Genomic DNA, 18,748 nt, shown 5'->3' with positions numbered 1-18,748 from the left:
TTATAGATTTTTTTTCTGAATTTGTATCTTTTCCATTTGAATAGTGTTTTTTTTTTTTACATTTTGAATGCATTTCCATCAGGAAAGTACTGAAAATAGTAAACTTTTCTTAGTCCAAAATGTAACACAAAAGTTCTTTAAGTTAATTTTTCTTTTCTTTTCTTTTCTTTTCTTTTCTTTTCTTTTCTTTTCTTTTCTTTTCTTTTCTTTTCTTTTCTTTTCTTTTCTTTTCTTTTCTTTTCTTTTCTTTTCTTTTCTTTTCTTTTCTTTTCTTTTCTTTTCTTTTCTTTTCTTTTCTTTTCTTTTCTTTTCTTTTCTTTTCTTTTCTTTTCTTTTCTTTTCGCAAATTGATTCATTTTTTTAACATTGCACAGTGGTAAAACATTTCATGTTGAGAAGCGAAAATATTAACATTTGCAAAACAAAAGCAGTTTTTTAGTTTGTTTTTGTTTTAGTTTTTGTGTTTTTTTTGTTTTTTTTTTGGGATCACTGTAGATCCTTTTTATATTTGGTGAGAAAAGTTGCAAATGTCTAAATAGTTATTAATCTCCCAATTAAGTCATTAAATATCAATGCTGCACATTCACTTTTGTAACAATTCATAATTAAAAACAAACTTTAAAAGGTTGGTTTAAGTGCTGTTTTAACCATTTAGATGGCCAGTCGTGCATGGACTGTGCAGTAGTGCAAAAGCACACACAGGAGTGAGCCGCTGTGGGACATTGAGAAACTGTTTTAAAGGTCTTTCGGTTTGCTAACCTGGACATCTTTGTAGGGAGAACAAAGCAACCTTCTGAAAGACATATTGGTATCTTCTGAACAACTGTTCGGAGACAGCCTAATATGGTAGGCAACGCTAACCTAAATTCTTTGGTGTTGAGTAAAAAACCAAAACACTATTTTGTAAAATGCATGTGTATACATGGTCCTCTGATGTAGTGTTAGTCATCTCTGCCTTCCCCTCAAACCTCCCTGTTTATTTTTAACAATCTCAATTGTTAAGACTCATGCTATGTAGGTACGTCTGTTCTGAAGTGCTTTCTCTATAAACATATTTATATATGTGGCTACGCTGATCGAAATGTTGATATAGTGCAAAACTGTAAACGTTTTAACGTCTCATTTTTAAGATAACAAAAAAAAAATGTACAGAAATCAAAACAAAATAATAACATTATTAACAATAGTCAGAATAATTAGAATAATAATAAAGAGAAATGTTTGGTTCCAGCAGCCCGTCAAACTTCTTTCAAGTATCTCTCGACAACACACACGAACAGACATGCACACAAACGTACACTGTATATACACACACATTTTGTACACGGACATGCACAACAAACATATAACATACATAAAACATACGTACAAGGTATAAAAAGTCAACAAATGTTAACTTTTTTTAGTTTGTAAAAGTAAATATTTAAGAAACAAAACAACACCTTGATGAAAAAATTAGATCATAATACTTGACAAGTTGCATAGTTTTGAGATTTTCTTTTTCAGGCACCTCATCTACATCATCTCTCTTCCCGCAGTGCATGTCTGCACTGCAAAGTAGGCCGCATAAATACTCTCTGACCTTGCTCCCTTTGCTTTGTAAAAAAAAATATATTATATTTCTTTTCTCTTTTGAAAGTGCCACAGAGATTACTCTGAGTTACAGATACCCATTGGATTCTAAGATGACCACGCACAAGTGGTCGAGAGAAAGAGAGGCCTGTCTACGTGAGAGTTTGTCTTGAGGCAGTGAGATAAAGATAGAGGAGCTCTCCTCTCCTCTCTCTACATCTCTTCTTTTTCATTCGTTTTGGGACTGCAGTTCTTGCCCCTACCATCCAACCTTGTCTCTCCCTTCCTACCCTTCCTCTACCCGTAGCGGCCTTACGAGCAGCCACATTCTTCTACAATCATGTTCTGGATGTCCTTTTTGACGATTTTCTGCTCCTCATTGTAGTAGAGCATGGACATGGCTCGCAGACGAGTCGGCACGCAACAGGACTTGATGTTGTTGAAGGGACTGTACCCTCGCATGCGGTAGTGGTTGATGACCGTGGAGTGGAAGGACAGCGAGTTGCCGGTGATGCTGGCGACGTGGCTGGGACAGTCGCCCTCGCAGTAGTTGGCATGATACCCCGAGGGAGCGATGATCCAGTCGTTCCAACCGATGTCCTTGAAGTTTACGTAAAATTGGCGTTTGCAGCAGACGCGTACCTTGCCGTCGCATTCCAGGCCTCTTTTGCGACGTCTCCTTTGGGACAGATCATCCATCTGTCGCACCACAGCCATGAGGAACGGCCGGTGGGATTGCTCACGTTCGCCACCTCCGGGGGTCACGAGCACCGGTGTGGCCCGGGCATCGGCACACAGCGGGCAGGAGACATGCAGACTCAGTCTGCTGCCACCATGCTGCAACAATGCCTGCACACTTGCCGAAATGGGAAATGTATGCCAGCCGCTGCGTCGCGTGTCCACGGATTTCTCTGCCAGAAGCTTTTCCCCTGAACTTTGCTGCAGGAGCAGCCGGATGATGACGTTAGCACGGGTGCGGTTGCCCTTTGGCAGTCGAAGAAAGAGCCAGACGTTGGCTTGCTCCACTTGAGACATCTCATCACCTTCCTTGGAAATGAGAAAGTTCACAAAGCCTGGAGCTTCACCTGTGGGATAGGAAGAGAACGAAACATCAGAGATTAGTCAATTGAGCTGATCTTTTGTTATGGTACTTGTATTTCCCTTTAGCCTGAGGCTCTGGTTGACTTTGGAGACAGTGTGCCAGCCACATCAGAGCTGATACTGGGAGTGGTGGCATCGGTGGAACACTTTAGCTTTGTGCCAACAGTGACCAGTTTTTCAAGGTTTCCGCAAAACAATCTTCTTCTGTTTCATACAACTATTAATAAATGGCATAGATGTATTTAGTCATGCATCCTTTTCCTGCACATCAAATCAGTGAATCAGCTGTCCCTACACGCACACTCGCAAGCAAACAATCCCTCCCACTTGGTTCTTCCTGCACCACCTTGGTATTGAAATAATTGAGGGTTTTAAACAAGACTTTAAACCAACTTCATCACCTCTCCTGGTAGTTAACTGAGCAATTAAGAGTCTGCTGGCCTGGAACAAAGTTTTGCTGAACATAGGGTGACGCAAAATGGCCATGACAGCATGCAGCTGGAAGCAGTGATGTGGCATGTGGCTTGCTGTCTCTCTGGACTGTAAAAGACTGTTCCCTTTGGTTTTGATTCCCACCGTGTTATAGACAGAGGCAAGGCCTCTGGAAAATCTCAGTTCACGGATCATTTGGGTAGTTCTAAACAAATCCTCTCCATTTACTGACTCAACCCGTTTTTAAGCTACTAAATCTTTGTTGGGACATTATTTCTGGCTGGTCTCGGTGACTGTTGCTTACTTATACTGCAGCTGAGTTCTTGTAAAACTGACCACCTTGTCGAAGGTTTGACATACACAAAGAGTCCTGTATGTCATGGCTAATAGTAAGCAGCCTCTTGCAACAAGTATTAAGCAATATACTCTGAAAAAATATTGCACAAATGCTAATCTATCACGTACCACAACATATTTACAGGGTTACGACGCAATAACAATGGCATCAAGCTACAAGTGTATATGTGTGCGGGAGCGTATTTAAGGATCCCTAGTCCAAACCCATCTGTCCAAACACAGGCGAGCTTCACAAATGCAGTCTAAAATAATGGGCTTTTTTTCCCAGTAGTGGCTAACACATTGTTTCCCTTTTAATCTTCATCCAGTGAAAGAATCAAGTATCGTTAGCATTTGCTAAGCTGGGTAAACCCTTCAACTGCCCCTCCAGAGCAGAGGCCCAGGCCCAAAGAAGAAAGATCACCACCGGAGCTTTGCAACTCTGCATGCGTCTGAATATATTTGCCGGAGAGCAAAGAGAAATTTTGAAATTTGAAGAGAAAGACTAAAGAGCCATGCGGTAATCCCTCAACAATAAACACCAATTTAACCGCAAGAGCGGAGTTTGCACAGCTGTCCTGCACACAAAGATAGAGAATAACATTTACACATTCCTCCCCTCCCCCTTTCCATGTCTTCAAAAGGGGCGGGTGGCTGTAGTATAGAATCACCTGGGAACTTAAGTATGTCTGTGGGGGGGACGGGGGGATGTCCACTCCTCTTTAAACATGGCTTTAGTTAATGTGTTCTATAATCCCCTTTTCTATCTGGTTTACCTTAGGGGGAATCAGTTTCTTTCATCTCCTTGTTGGCCTCCTGTCATATTGTATGGCTTGCAATGCCCCAGTACTTGAAGCTCAAAGAATGCTTTTGCAGTAAAGAAGTCCGCAACCTGAAAGGTTGTTGAAACACGCCTCTCTGGATGGAGTTTGTTTGTACTCTTCCCGTTTAACTGTTATAGAATGCGGTATTTATCTTTGGCTAATTTGTTGACAATGCTGATTAAAGGCAACCGTTTTTCCACACAGATCACACATGCTAGTTCAAAGAGCATAGCGCGAACAGGTGCTTAATGGATCAAGTGGAGCGAAGCATTCATTCATACACCCAAAAAAACACAAGAGAGCTTGATATATATTCTCTAGGTCTTGCTGACAACTTGGCAATGGCTAGTACTCACTTTAAACACCAGAAGGGAAGGATGCTAGGTGCTAACATGAGAACACTTTCTGGATCTCTTCAGGAATTAAAGAGTCTTGACCGATTTTCTTTTTTGACCTAACAAGATATTAAATTAGAAATAAAAGTCTGAGGGTGGAAATATGACTCTTTTAATGGTGTGTGGGAGTGAATGATTTGAGTTCCTCGCCTGTTATGCAACATATTTCAAACACAGTCCCGTCAGCAGCGAGGCTGGATTTCACAGACTAAACTCATGCGCTAGAGCATACTGTGAGCAGTAATATCAAGTGATATTCATATTCATATATTTCAACCAATAATCAGTTATCATCTAGATAACTATAGCTTGCTACTATAATGCATTTAAAGCAGTTCCAAATCAGATACTACACCACATAAAAATGCAGCCGAGGTATTCCAAGAGAAAATATACAACAGAGACCTACACTGCAATCATAAAACTTCCTTTGACATTACAATGTCACTGAACAGACCAGAAAACCACTAGAATTCCTTTCAGTGTACAGCATGTTGCTGCAACAGCATTCATGGCCTTTCCTACATCCCAGCATTAGAGGCAAACAAACAAAAAGTGCAATTAAAGCTTATTTCCCAACAATAACACTGTGGAGTCTTGTATACATTCTCCGACGAGTGTCACTAACACCGGCGAGCCGTTTTTCATGATACCACACCTTGTGCCGTAAAGGCCAAGCATGCTTGTTATGTTCCTTTCCAAACGGCCTTGTTCCCTCTTTATCTGGTCGTCATCACCCACAGGCATTTCAGGCACCAACAGTGGGCCTGATTTACTGCTTCCATCTAAGTCAGGCACCCCATCCAGCAGCAAAGAATCACCAGCTTCAGCCAGCCCCTGCAGGCCAGCGCAGCTCCCAGGGAACCAGGAGGGTAACGAGGAGAGTTACTGCTGCCTCCCCCTTACTAACCTTTGGTAAGAATCCGCAGAACATGGCTCAAGGCCATACTGCATAACTGAAGGATGGTCGCTTTCAAGACTGCGGCTTAACAACACATGGTGGACAGTCTATATAGGTAGTTGCGATTCATATTTTACTTGTTTATCTGATTGATTTTTCAGGATTCAAGGTTGGATGTAGGTTTGAGATGCTCGCTACTCTTCTACCAAGCCCACATCTGCAAGTAATAACCTACTCTCACGAACAGGTTTGGATTATGCATCAGCTGTCAAAGTAATAAATTAGCATAGTTGGCATGATGCTGCAGCATCCTTTCTTCACTACAGTACTGTACCTTGAAGCCAAGAAAGCTTTAAGTAGCATATTACAAAATGTCATGAGCAGTGAAGTATCCTGCAACCTGAGAAACCTATTTGACCACACTAATGCTAAGGGATCCTCGGCTAACAAGGAGGCTTTCTAATGTGGTCCTCGAATCTGGATTGTGTTTAAAGGAGATACTTTGCGGCTTTGTAATATGTAAGGTTTGGCAAGCTGGCAGTGTAGCCCCAACATAAGACAAAGATACTTCGGGAATTAGCCTATTTATTTCCATTGCTTTCAAAAAAGCAATTATTTATATTATTTAAGAAAAGGACATTTATCTTTAAGAAAGTCAGCTTATCTTTTCTGCAAATAAATCAGTATTTGATCTGGCAAAAATAACTGCTCGCACATGAACAATTGGGACATCTTCTTTCTTTTGCTGTAACCATTACTGGAGGGAGTGATTATAGGGCTTTCCCTGTGATAAATTACTTTGCAAGTGGGAGGAGATCAAAACGAGGAAAATAAGTAAATATTGAGTCATTGTTTCAGAACATGTCAAGCTTTGCATATGCAACCTGCACGCCTGAATGACATCAGAAAGGCCAAACACTGAACGCCCACACGCATTTATTGCATCCACAGTGATATCATCAACGTGCCTTCTGTTTGAAGATTCTGCACATGGCTTCAATGGAATTCAGTGACAAAGAATAGTGAACATTGTACATGATATTTATGTTTCTGCATTTGTTAAATAATTTTCTTTGATTTGGAAGCAAAGGCTATCCATCTTGCAACTTCTGATAAAAAATAAACTTTTGCAGAAAGTTTGGCCGAATTTTGTGAATGACCTCTGGGTGCACTCTTGTGATTTAGCAGTGATAGTGACATCTTTAGATATGCATAGATATGGTTTTTAAAAATGCCGTTATTTATTTGCTACTGCTTGAATATCTGCAGACTAAAGTTATTCATGATTTTCAGTCATGCTAACATACACAAGCACTGATTGCACATGCCTTCAGGCTACACATATTGAGAGTAATCAGTCTTACCATGTAGCGCTCATTCAGCTAGAATGCTGTATGTTAGAGATAATATGTCCTACAATAAATGCAGTATGCCTCAGGTTCTGCAGTCCTTGTATCTGCCAACTGATATCTTCATCAAGGTGATTTCTGAACCTAATCAGCACATAATTTAAGAGGACAACAGCCATGTATAAAGACAACTGAGAACTATAAACTACCAAGAAATAACAACTTTAATTCTATTTTACATTAGTTTATTATTACTATTTCAACCTATGATCATTCAGCAGTTTAATGAATAATACTTAATGCTGTTACTTTATATATATATCATAGCTCATATGTCTACCTGTATGTGTGGCAATTATGAGAGCAGATTCTTGGACACGATTCCAGACAGATAGTATATGCAGAAGTCTAAGACTTACATCATACATATAATTACAGTTGTCTAAACAACCTACTTAACGCAACATTACAGTGATGCAGTGCAGCAACATGTGTCTTAAAAATCAAACCAGTATGAAATAAACACCATGCACAACTATGCATTACAGTATTTAGAAAATCAATCTAATTACAGCTATGTCTCTGCTTGTGATGCCAAAGCCAAAAAATATCACCTGTTGCCACAATGCAGTCTAAATGGTGCTTGTACACCAGCAGTGGGATGGGACCCACTAGGAACGTCAGTAAACTACCAAGGGCCGCAAAATGTGAAAATGTGATTATTAAATTGTTATATTGAAATAATTGAACTAAATAATTCTAATGTTGTTTTCTTTAAAATGTTATAGGCTAGCTAAATTCAGTAGGTACTTCTGCAGCACATCTTGAGATTAATCATAATGTATTATTTAATGTATGGACAGTTCTAGTGTTTTTTTTAAATTATTATTCATTTATTAAAAATGTTTAAAACACCACAATTTGAGCAGACATAAAGCAGCAAAAATCAAATCCTGCGTAAACTGACTTGTAATTGACTTTTATCATTTAAGGCTTTGAAGTTATAAATGTTAAGAACCCCTGTTGTGCATCCATTTTGATACCAAATACATGTTTAGCCTACATGGGGGAAAAAAATAAAATCACTGCAAATGTTATTTGCGAGGGTCTGCACAGTCAAGCTTTATTGCATTCCCCCTTGTGGTGGATTTGGAGAACAGTTCTATTTAGAATACTTTTGGAAAGTAGATCAGATGCAACTGAAAGCGAAATTTCGCGCCAGACGCGAGAATGGAATTCGATTCGAGCGAGAAAACTCACGAGCCATGAGCTCGGGTAAGAAACAATTATCGCGAGGTTTCTGTGAGACAACAGTGCAAGTGCGAAGGTTTGGCGGAAGGAGATGATGGATGCTTTTCTACGCTTGCGATTCTCATTCATTTGTAACAAAAGCCCGTAAGTAAACATAAGGGGAGAGGACGTATGCATTTTGGTTTGGTCAGACTTGATTATGAATCGTGTTTTAGGAACTTAAACGCTGAATTATCGCCTGACAGAATGTATTGCAGTCTAGCAATAAGACCATCAAATGACTTATTTTGTCCTATTTACAGCCTTGTATTTAGTTCAGTTAGCTTTTAATGGCGAGAACTATGATATAAATATTATATTTACTAATGTGGGTTTCTTTAGTTCCTCTGGTGTGTTTGAAATGTCAAAATGAGTGATGGAGCCAGACATATTGAAAAGTCTGATTGCTGAGTTGAGCTATGATGTGTCCATGTGTTTGGTTTGTGCCAGTACTGGTCAGTAATTTGACATTTTGCAATGTGAGCAGTTGAGTTTGTAATCCTGATTTATTCATTCAGCCTGAGGGACAGTCCATCTCCCCCAGTCAATATATCAAATACCCATTGAAAACCAATAGCTGTGTCTGACATTTAGAGAATAAATACTTGCACTAACAGTCCACGTGATAAAAGTTTGATATAGATTTGATTATTAACAGATTTCGTTCTGTGTCCCATAACTAGGTTTTTGTCATCACGTAAGCATGAGCTGAATTTGTTTTGTAATGTGACAAGCTGTAGTCTGGCACCAAAAGATTATCAGGGAATGGTTCTCATAAACAGGGTTCTCACGGTCATGAAAAACCTGGAAATATCACTGCATTTTAAATTTCCAGATGTGGTAAGAAAGGTCTTAAAGAACTTTCCGTGATGAATGTAAATGTTCTAGTTGTGTTTCACTCTAAAATATCTAATTGCTCTTTGTGAATGCAGTCTTTATAAAATGATTTTGAAACATACTTTTGCAGTAGTCATGAATGAGTCAGGGAAGGAAAAAAGTTGTGGGGGAAAAAACGTGTGGGGAATCCTGCATATTGTTGTATATTTTAAGAGTTCCAGCGAGTGGATTATTTCATGTGACATCTTGTCTTAAAGGATTTATTTCTTACTCTAGTTTACCTCACGTCTCTTGTATACTTATTATTCCATTTTAAAAATGTATAATACATTTTATACCTATAAAGTCATTTTAAATAATCCACAAGGCCGCAGTGTTACAGTCTCAGCTCCTTAAAATCATGAACCATTCATCTTTCAGACAAGCAATCCAATTGCTCTGTTTGCTGCTTTTTAGGTCTGACACATCTGTTGAGAGCTCCTGCAGCACGCCGCGGCTCTGTCACTCATGACCCGTTTGAGCTGCATGACTCAGAGAAGAACCCAATCTCTCTTCACATCATGGGCTTGACAGCACCTTTGAACAGCTCTCACTGCAGCCGACAATGCTCTTTCAACTGCCTTTGAAACCCGACACAAAGGCAGTAACTGAACAGCCTTCTTTTCCCTCCTAGAATATGAAGTCCTTTTTATTCCTATGCGTTATGATTTTTTTTTATCTCTCTCTCAACCCTCTTCAGTCACATAGGGAAGCTACATAGGAGGCTGTCAGTCCCCAAGGAAGTGCTCCAGTGCAGAGCTTATGGCTAGAAGCCTGGGGGGCCCTCGCAGATAAACTTACTGATTCTCTAACCCAGCAGGAGGTTTGCAGGACCCTCGAGAGGGGGGAGTGAATTGCCGCAGCGTATTTCTCACTGCTCTGACTTTGTGCGGTGGCAACAGGTTTCTCTGAACTCTTCAGACTGGTGATAATAAGTTGAACAGCTTTATAAACCCACCTCTCCGGTTTCATCCCACGAGGGAAGACTGACCGATTTACTTTAAAGTATTTAAGGACTAAGATCACCCTCTAGACATTTGTTAGAAATTTGGACTCACCGGCTTCAGCAAACGTGATGATCTCCGTCTGTTCCGCCTGTTCAGTGTCCTGACGGCTGCTGGCCTCGTCCTCAATCAGGACACTGCCGTCCTTGGCCACCCGTCCCACGTGTACCTTGCGAATGGCATTGAGGAGCGCAGCTCGAGGCACCGGGTGCGTGATGTTGGGGCGCTCTTGCAGGTGCAGCATGTTAAGTATGTGTCTCTTCACCGCCTCGACCACGTCTTGCTGGGCTCCCTCGTCCTCACCCTCACCTTTTCGAAGCCGTGCCAGAGCACAAGAGGGACAGTCCGTGGCTGCCTGTTCGGACGTTGCCAGGCTCCCTTTGGTGACCATGGCACTGAGGGAGCAGGTCTGGATGAGCAGCAGGAAGATCCCGCTCAGAACAGGGAGAGGGGACATCCTTAAATGAAAAGTGTCAGTTGCTGAAGAGAGCTGGAGAGTGTCTGCACCGCGTTGGAAAATGAAAAACTTACTTCAAAAGTTCCTTTCAAAGAAAGACAAGAATCCGTCCGGTTGCCGACAGCTGGCAGTAAAGTCTGTCTGCCTGTGGATGAGCTCAATCTGACAAAAATTTGAGAGGAACAAAAAAGTAAGAGCTAAAAAAGTGAGGAAAAGTGTAATCCTTGCTGGTAAGTTGCGAGAAGAGATGCTGGTCGGAAAGCAGGAATAGTTCTGTCAGTGCATTTCTCCCTCTCCAGGTCCTTGGGAAGTTTGTATGGGATGGGCAGTCGGCTTCTGGATGTGCCCCAGGGACGCAGTGTGCTCGCAAGAGGTCTGGGACTGCTCACTGTGCAGGAGTTGAATGGTTTTGTTGAAGTGGGCTGGACTCTCTCGCTGGCTCTTGCTCCCCTGTCTGTCTGTTTCTACTACATCTCCTCTCTCTAACACAGTAATTATACTTCCCTCCCTCCCTTCCTCCCTCCCTCCCCTCTTCCTTGCTCACTCCCTCTCTTTACATTTCCTTTTTATTTATTTTTCTAATTGTTCTATTTGTAGGTCAGAGTAACTTTCCCCCCGCAGGGTTTAAGGAGCACGTAGTGGGATTTGCTTGACAGACATGACAAGTGTTATTAAGTGCAGAGTGACTAAGTTCATTCATTTGTAAATGTTCACAGTCTTGCTGTTTTTAAATGTAAGACACTTCTGTATTAAGAACTCTCTAAAATATGATTATATTTCAATAGCTGGTTGACAAAATTCAACTCAAATGGTCAAACTGAATTTTTATAGTAGTACTTGAGAATTCTGCGGTGGCATAGCAGTTCCTCATAAAAGTGTTAGCCAATTCTGGTCAACTGGAGATTGCCAGTAGTAATTTTCAGAGAACTTAATTTTTTTTCCCATTTTAAACAGTTTCCTTATTCGTAAAGAAAGAACGTCTTGACGTTACTTTGAAGCAGTGCGCGTTAAGTATTCCACGCTTTCCCTTTACTGCTGCAACACATGTTGTGTGCAGATTCACCAGGAAATGCCCGGAAGGCTAACTTCCTGTTTAATTGGCCGAGGACAGATTCTTAGTGAGACAGTCAGCTGGGGTTGTGACATCATCAAAGGCTGAGTCGAGGGCATGTGTGGGTCGTTCGTCTGCATATCAGCCGAAACACGTATGAGGGATCCCGCAGTCAAGGTGTGCCATAGGTTCCGTAGACGTTTGTACCGTTTAAGACATGATGATGCACTAATTCTGGATTACTCAAAGTTCTGATTCAGGAGACCCCCCTTCCTCAGTGATGCTGAGTGAAGTCAGTGTCTAAAGTCTGCTTTGAGAGAGTCAGCCTTTGGTTTTGTAGTATAAGAACGTATGGGGCAAAACATTATGCAGTTAAGTGTAGTGATTCAAGGGATCTGTTAGTCTTTTGACTTTTTTTTTTTTTTGACCTTTATCCTAGTTATGTGATATGGTTTTATTCATCAGCAATATTTTAGTAAATATTATTTACATAGTTATTTGATTTGCATACCATGTTTGTATGTATTTTTGAATGTATGTTTAATAACTTGATTTGGATAAAATGTTATGGTAGTCTTTCCTCTGTATCACATTTTTATCACTTTAACATTTAACAAATCACTGTAAGGAGTCCCTCTTGTGGTTCAACTTGCTCATTGCACAGAGTCAAGAAATACCATTTTTATATTTTGTGTGTGTGTGTGGAATACAGGACTGAGTATTGATTCACATTATTTAATATAGCATGTTATGGATATTATGAATATCACAATGTCTCTCTCTTATTATTATTATTTTTATTTTTTTGGGCAACTTCTCAATTAATAAATATTTGCCATTTAGCCCCAAGGATCCTTGAAGTCATCATACTGATGATACCATCCAGAGAATATCTATCTTTATTTTTTTGGGCAACTTCTCAATTAATAAATATTTGCCATTTGGCCCCAAGGATCCTTGAAGTCATCATACTGATGATACCATCCAGAGAATATCTATCTATCTATCTATCTATCTATCTATTATTCACATAGACAACGGAAGGCAGAAACAGAAAGACAACTTTTCATTCTTCAGGCACTGAATGGTTGTGTGGAGATTAGATTTTTATTAGGGTTGTTAAAATGAGCCATTGCAGTCTCTGCCTCATACCTGAGACAGGAGAACTGTTACTACTATAGGACAGCACTTCAGCCGGCAATAGACTTGCAGTGACATGGGGTAATACTCTGTATCACACGGCAATAAACACCCAGAACTTGCTGACTTGTTGAATATACAAAGTAGTAGGGAATAAAGATATCACTGCCAATTCTCCAAACATAACAAGTCAACAATCCCACATAGTCCTAAGCTAAGTTATTGTAGCAATTACATTTTGTAAGTCCTATCTGAGGAAACGTTTCTTAACTTTAGCTGGGACGTAGCTAAATGTCTCACGGCAGGACAGTCTGGATGATTTGGGCCGCCAGTAGGTGATGGATGGGCTTCCTCCACCTCTGTCTTCTCATCAGGGGACACATAACGGAGAGAGGGATGAGAGTCTGGTGACACAGGGTTTACGTGATTCCTCACCGTCACGGCAGGGAGACAATGTCCCATTAAAATGTGAATGGAGAACAGGGAGAGGAAGGAGTAGGGAAAATGCCTTTTCAACCCTAGAGAAAGAGATTGACTGAATGAGTAAATCTTTCTCCAGATGTGAGCGTCTCCAGGATTCCAAACTTTCTATCGCACACTATGTTTCTCTTGCTGTCTATCCCTTCCAGGATTTGGGGTTGGAGAGAGGCTGTAGGTCAGGCTGTCTGGGCCATGCGCTACCTGAAACCGGAATCGACTCTGCCTCCCTGTGTGAGTTTCATTGGAGACCACAGGGACAATCTCCAAGTCATGAGGTCAGATAGGCTAACGTTGATTGCCCTGCTGTTGGAGAAGTGCAAAGATGGGAAATGAGAGCCAAAACGCTCTCGCACAATTTGCGTAACCATTGCATTCATCATGGTTATTATGCTGCATTCTCCCATGTGGCCTATACTTAGTATATCAGCCTGTACTGTACTTGGATGCACATAGCCCAAACTTTTCACTTCATGAATTAATCTAGAGTAAATCAAATGCCATCATTAAATGTCAAGTGTAATTTATATGCTACTTGCATGACCAGAGAGAATTTCAATAAATTATGATTTACAGAAAGTTTCCCAAATTCTATTGGTTGGTCAGACGGATCCAAACACACACCATTGGTTGAGCTGTTGCTGTATCAAGCTTGTTGGGGTGCTCCAACAAAAAAGCAATGTTTTGAAAACACCACAGAGCTACAATGCTTGATTGTTTTCCTCGCATCTGCCATTGGTTGGCCAGATATATAGCCCCATTCTATTGGTTAAACAAATCACTTTAAGACCCAAGATGATCGTGTTATTGCCAGTAAAATTGTCATTTGTTTCATTTTTAAAGTCAACATAAAAATGAAAACGGACCCTGTTTATTTTCTGAATAGATATTTCTTGTGCATGGTTCATCTGTGCATGTTATTCCAAAAAAAAAAAAGTTTTGAAAAGTGAAAGTGACATGACCAAGTACAGTGACCCATACTCGGAATTAGTGCTCTGCATTTATCCCATCCAAAGTGCACACACACAGCAGTGGACACACACACACCGTGAACACACACGGCAGTGGGCAGCCATTTTTTTTGCTGCGGCGCCCGGGGAGCAGTTGGGGGTTCGGTGCCTTGCTCAAGGGCACCTCAGTCATGGTATTGAAGGTGGAAGAGAGCACTGTACATTCACTCCCCCCACCTACAATCCCTGCCGGTACGAGACTCGAACCCACAACCTTTGGGTTACGAGTCCAACTCTCTAACCATTAGGCCACGACTTCCCCATTTTGTTTTCCTAATCCTTAATAAGACTATAATAATTGTTCTTATGTCATCAATCCCTTATGTATTTCAACATCTCCAAGCACCTGCCATATCATTTTTGTTTCTTACTCAATGTCTTGTTTTTATGGCAGCCCGTTTCCACCACTGGATTAAAAAAAATAATTATAAAAAAGGTAATTGCAACTTTTTATCTCACAGTTGTGACTTTTTTTCTCAGAATCCCGAGTTTACATCTCACAATTCACAGTTTATATCTCGCAATTCTGACTGTGTAACATGCAATTGAGAGTTTATATCACACAATTCTGACTTTGTAACTCACAATTGCAAGTTTCTATCACACAATTTTGAGAAAAAAAGTCAGAGTTGTGAGATAAAAAGTAGCAATTACCTTTTCTATTTTTTTTTAATTCAGTGGCAGAAACAAGGTTCCACATGTTTCACTGAGAAACGAGTTACATTAAGGAAGTAAAATAGGTTGTGAATGCTGTTTCACGTTGTCTTTAGCTTTAGTTGATTTATTCGTAGAGAACAAACCATTCTGCACCCTAACCACCCTTGGCCCTTTCATTCCGGATGAAGGCCTTGGCGAGATCCACAGCTCTGCCGTTTAAGCAACATCTGTCATAGACTTTAGCTGAAAGTTGGAAGTAAACATGGAAAAAAATAAGCATTCTGGTATGTAATATTTACTCTGACTGTGGGAAGAAGTGTTTTGAGGTGTCTTTTTTTCAAGATTAGAGCTATACATGGTACAGCTACCAAGCCAACATCTTCAAAATGTTATTACATTAGATGCATCAGATGGATTCTGTATGCTACAAGCATCTGTGAACCATCACTGATAATATAATATAATATCCGATGGCTTTGTAAAGCATTGCATAATAGCTACCTTCAGCTAAGTGGGAATGTAATTTGCACAGTGCATGTATTACGTACATCAAGCTCTTTATATTCAGCCATGGCAGAATCTCCCACCATGCTTTATTGCAACAGTATATTTAAGCCTCTTGGGTGTTCTGGTTGTTTTATATGCAAACAAGATTTTATTAATGTATGTTCGCTACGCAGTCATTCGTCAAGCACTCCACAACCCACCTGACCTGAAAAGACATTTGTATTCTCAACAGCCCAGTGTGTTTTGATATGTAGAGCTTTGTCTAATGCGAATCTGGCTTTCTTCACCAGCAGCTTTCCCCCCACCTAGCCGAAAAAACATCTTTATTAATAACGCACTATGTATATCTGCTGGACCGATTGTTTTTGGTAGGTTTGTAATTGATTCTCTGTAATGTTTTAGTTGAGGTGCCGGATGACATACAGCGCCAAAGGAAAAAAATATATAAGTCTGCTGTTGAAATAATTACGGTTTTATATTTATTAGCAGGAAATGTCATCTGTTAAATGAAGCATATTCAGCTCTGGATTAAATGCCTCGTGGGACCTGTGTATTGGCGCATTGAATGAGAGGTGAAATTGTAATTCATGGCGTGTGCAGTTAATTGTTCAGCAAATAAAAAATAAAAAAATCTTTTCATTTTTTTTTTTTTCCCCCAGTAATGTGTTGTGTGTATTTTCTTGTGGCATTATATATGCCTGTAGCACCTAACCAGTGTCTTGCATCAATGTGTGCCATTTTTGACATATCATTGACAAAATATCCATATATAACTGTACACAGTCATAACTTGTCTGTTTCATCCTCATGCACTTAATATCATCATGCACTCTTTCTGTTTGCACTGAATGTTTATTATTGCACTGTTTTCTGTAACGTGTTGTTACATGTGTAAACCACAGTATATGCTAATGTAAAGTATATGTATAGTTAGATTAATTCTTTCAATAGGTTAGGTATATCTATGTTTATTTACATTTATGTATGTAGCACCGTCGTCCTGTGAGCCACAATTTTTTTTTCCTTTGTACGTGTCCATGTATGTCTCCACATATATGACACAGGGCATGTTCTCTAGTCAGATCACCTAGGTGCATTGTAAAGTCCAGATTTTTAAGCATTTAATTAATACCTATTTTGTATTACGTGAGCGTTTCAGCTAGTATCTCGTTTTAAACAGAGTAATGGAAAGTAAAAATAAAGTAATATCATCAGGTATAATTTCGGTGCCCATGCAATCATTACCTTTGAATGTAGAGCCAAGCTGGAAAGGAACATATTAGGGACATTGACATCAACGATGATATCAGTTACAGTTGTGCAGTCTGGATATTCAGGGCTCAGAAACAGCTGCTTCTCAGCCGGCTCTGGGAGTGTAATCTTCCTTCATACACGCAATAATATGTGGGGAATAGGATGAAGTTAGTCTAGATGGGAAACTTTCCTAGCAGTTCTGGCACTCTCAAAGTGGTTTCGAAGGCATAGTCTCAGAACAATTGAAGGGGTAATAGGAGGGAAAGGGTGTGAACGTGTAGACAAGACGGTGATTGGAAAAGGGTGGTGGATCTGCTCGACAGCACGTATACGGGTGTGGCACTCATAATTCTGCTGCATAAATCGTCATTACAAAGGTTGCTTGTGATGTTACTTGCTTCATGCATTTTAGGACCCAGATGACTGTTCTTTTGTAACATCTCAAGCCCGAATTGGAAAACTGTTAACTAGTTGCTTATTAACATGCATATTACTAGCATATTGGCTTTTTTACTTAAAACACACATATAAATGCCTCATTCTGCATGACCATATTTTGACCTTACTAACTATTAATAAGCAGCAAATTAGGAGTTTGAGGCAAAAGTTGTAGTTAATAGTGAGAATTGGTCCCCAAACTAAAGTGTGACCCAAAAAAAAAAAAACATGAAAAAAATAAATTTTTGCAAACCCATACCAACCCACACTCGTAGGTGGTTTGGAATCCGATTAAAGTCAGATGTTTGGAAATGTCTTGGTCAATGGTCAGATCGGATTTCAAGTAGTATGCCAATATCTGTGTCCTAAATTAATTCAGTCATGTAGTGTGTGAATGAACAAGCAATGTTTTTTCAGCTTTTATGTCCAAGTGGCTATAAAATTAGACTTAGCAAAACAAAGGAGTTGGTGTTTTTATTCAAATAATGATTCATTTCCACCACAATATGTTATCAAACACAATATATCATTTGAAATGTGATGAGAATTTTAATGATTTTTCTAAATAAATAAAAATATAAAAATGATCCTGTGATGTATGCATATACAGTGTTAGACATTGTTAGTTTAAATTTAACAGACGTAACACTTTATTTTGATCCACTTTAGACATTCACAAAACACTTGCTCTTGAAAGATGATTCAGTGCCCAGTTTATTTGGACCCTCTGTCTCCACTGAATCACAACCTGTAAGTATGATCAATAATAGATGTTTATATGTTTATATTTTATATCGAGCGTTCAAAATACAGAACTATGGCAATGGGCGTATCATTTCCGACACGTGCTGCACACGGTAGACCAATCACAACGGACTGGGCCATCTGACCAATCAGAGCAGAGCAGGCTCACGGAAAGGAGGGGTTTAGAGAAACTGAATCTCAGAACTGCTTCGAACGAATCATTTAAGAATTGTTGGAAAATTAGGTGATATTAAATGCATATTTTGAGAAAACAAAACTTGCATGCATATTGAAGGAGACTCCCAAAACACTTTAATAACACTTTATTTTAATGGTTTCCCAACAGACATTCCACTGATTTTTCAAGTACATGTCAACTTATTCTACTAACCCTAATCTAACAGTCTCCTAATACGATAATGAGTTACTTATAGTTACTGTAGTAGAATAAAGTGGACTATTGAAATAAAGTGTAACCAAACAGACTAGTAAGAGTGTGAAAAGTGTGTTTTGTTGACAAAACACATACTTACTCTATGCATGAAAGTCTTGACGTTGTTTCCCTTATTACTACTGACTCCGACATACTCGATATTGACTACACCATCTGAACAAACGGATCTGATTTCATCTCTTGCAAAATGTCAGTATGGACAGCCAATACAAAAGACTGAATCTGAAAAACAAAAACAATTTGAGCAGTGTGAATAAAGCCTAAACTAACTTCAGCCTGATACGTTAGCATTCCATATCACCGAACCATGCACACAGTAGTTTTGGCAGTGACAGCCGACTCGATTCACTTCCTTTGAGAAACCACAGCTGGGCCGTTTGCTCATTCTCACTTCCGGCAGTCCACACACACTCTGAGGCGAGACGTATGACTGCACTACCGGCTGAGCTGATTCATTGATCAGCTGAATCACTGACCCA

General features: G+C 39.8%; 1 protein-coding gene across 1 annotated transcript; it reads right to left on the bottom strand.

Annotated features, from left to right (window-relative positions):
- Positions 1-374: 374 nt before the first annotated feature.
- LOC107734392 (inhibin beta A chain-like) lies at positions 375-10,993 on the bottom strand. The gene is made up of 2 exons (XM_016546337.1): positions 10,135-10,993; positions 375-2,657 (listed from the first exon to the last, which is right to left on the bottom strand). Exons 1-2 carry the CDS (start codon positions 10,535-10,537, stop codon positions 1,885-1,887), a joined length of 1,176 nt encoding a protein of 391 aa, XP_016401823.1. The 5' UTR covers positions 10,538-10,993; the 3' UTR covers positions 375-1,884.
- Positions 10,994-18,748: the final 7,755 nt, after the last annotated feature.

The sequence above is a fragment of the Sinocyclocheilus rhinocerous genome, unplaced genomic scaffold (assembly GCF_001515625.1).
Source record: "Sinocyclocheilus rhinocerous isolate Xijiao unplaced genomic scaffold, SAMN03320098_v1.1 scaffold940, whole genome shotgun sequence".
NCBI lineage: Eukaryota > Metazoa > Chordata > Actinopteri > Cypriniformes > Cyprinidae > Sinocyclocheilus > Sinocyclocheilus rhinocerous.
Note: the sequence above shows the minus strand (reverse complement) of the source record. Positions and strands in the feature narration are given on the sequence as shown.

Coding starts and splice junctions, on each gene's coding strand:
- LOC107734392 (XM_016546337.1), bottom strand. CDS start 10,537: ATGTCCCCTCTCCCTGTTCTGAGCGGGATCTTCCTGCTGCTCATCCAG. Junction 2,658..10,134: donor CATCACGTTTGCTGAAGCCG/GTGAGTCCAAAT, acceptor CCTATCCCACAG/GTGAAGCTCCAGGCTTTGTG.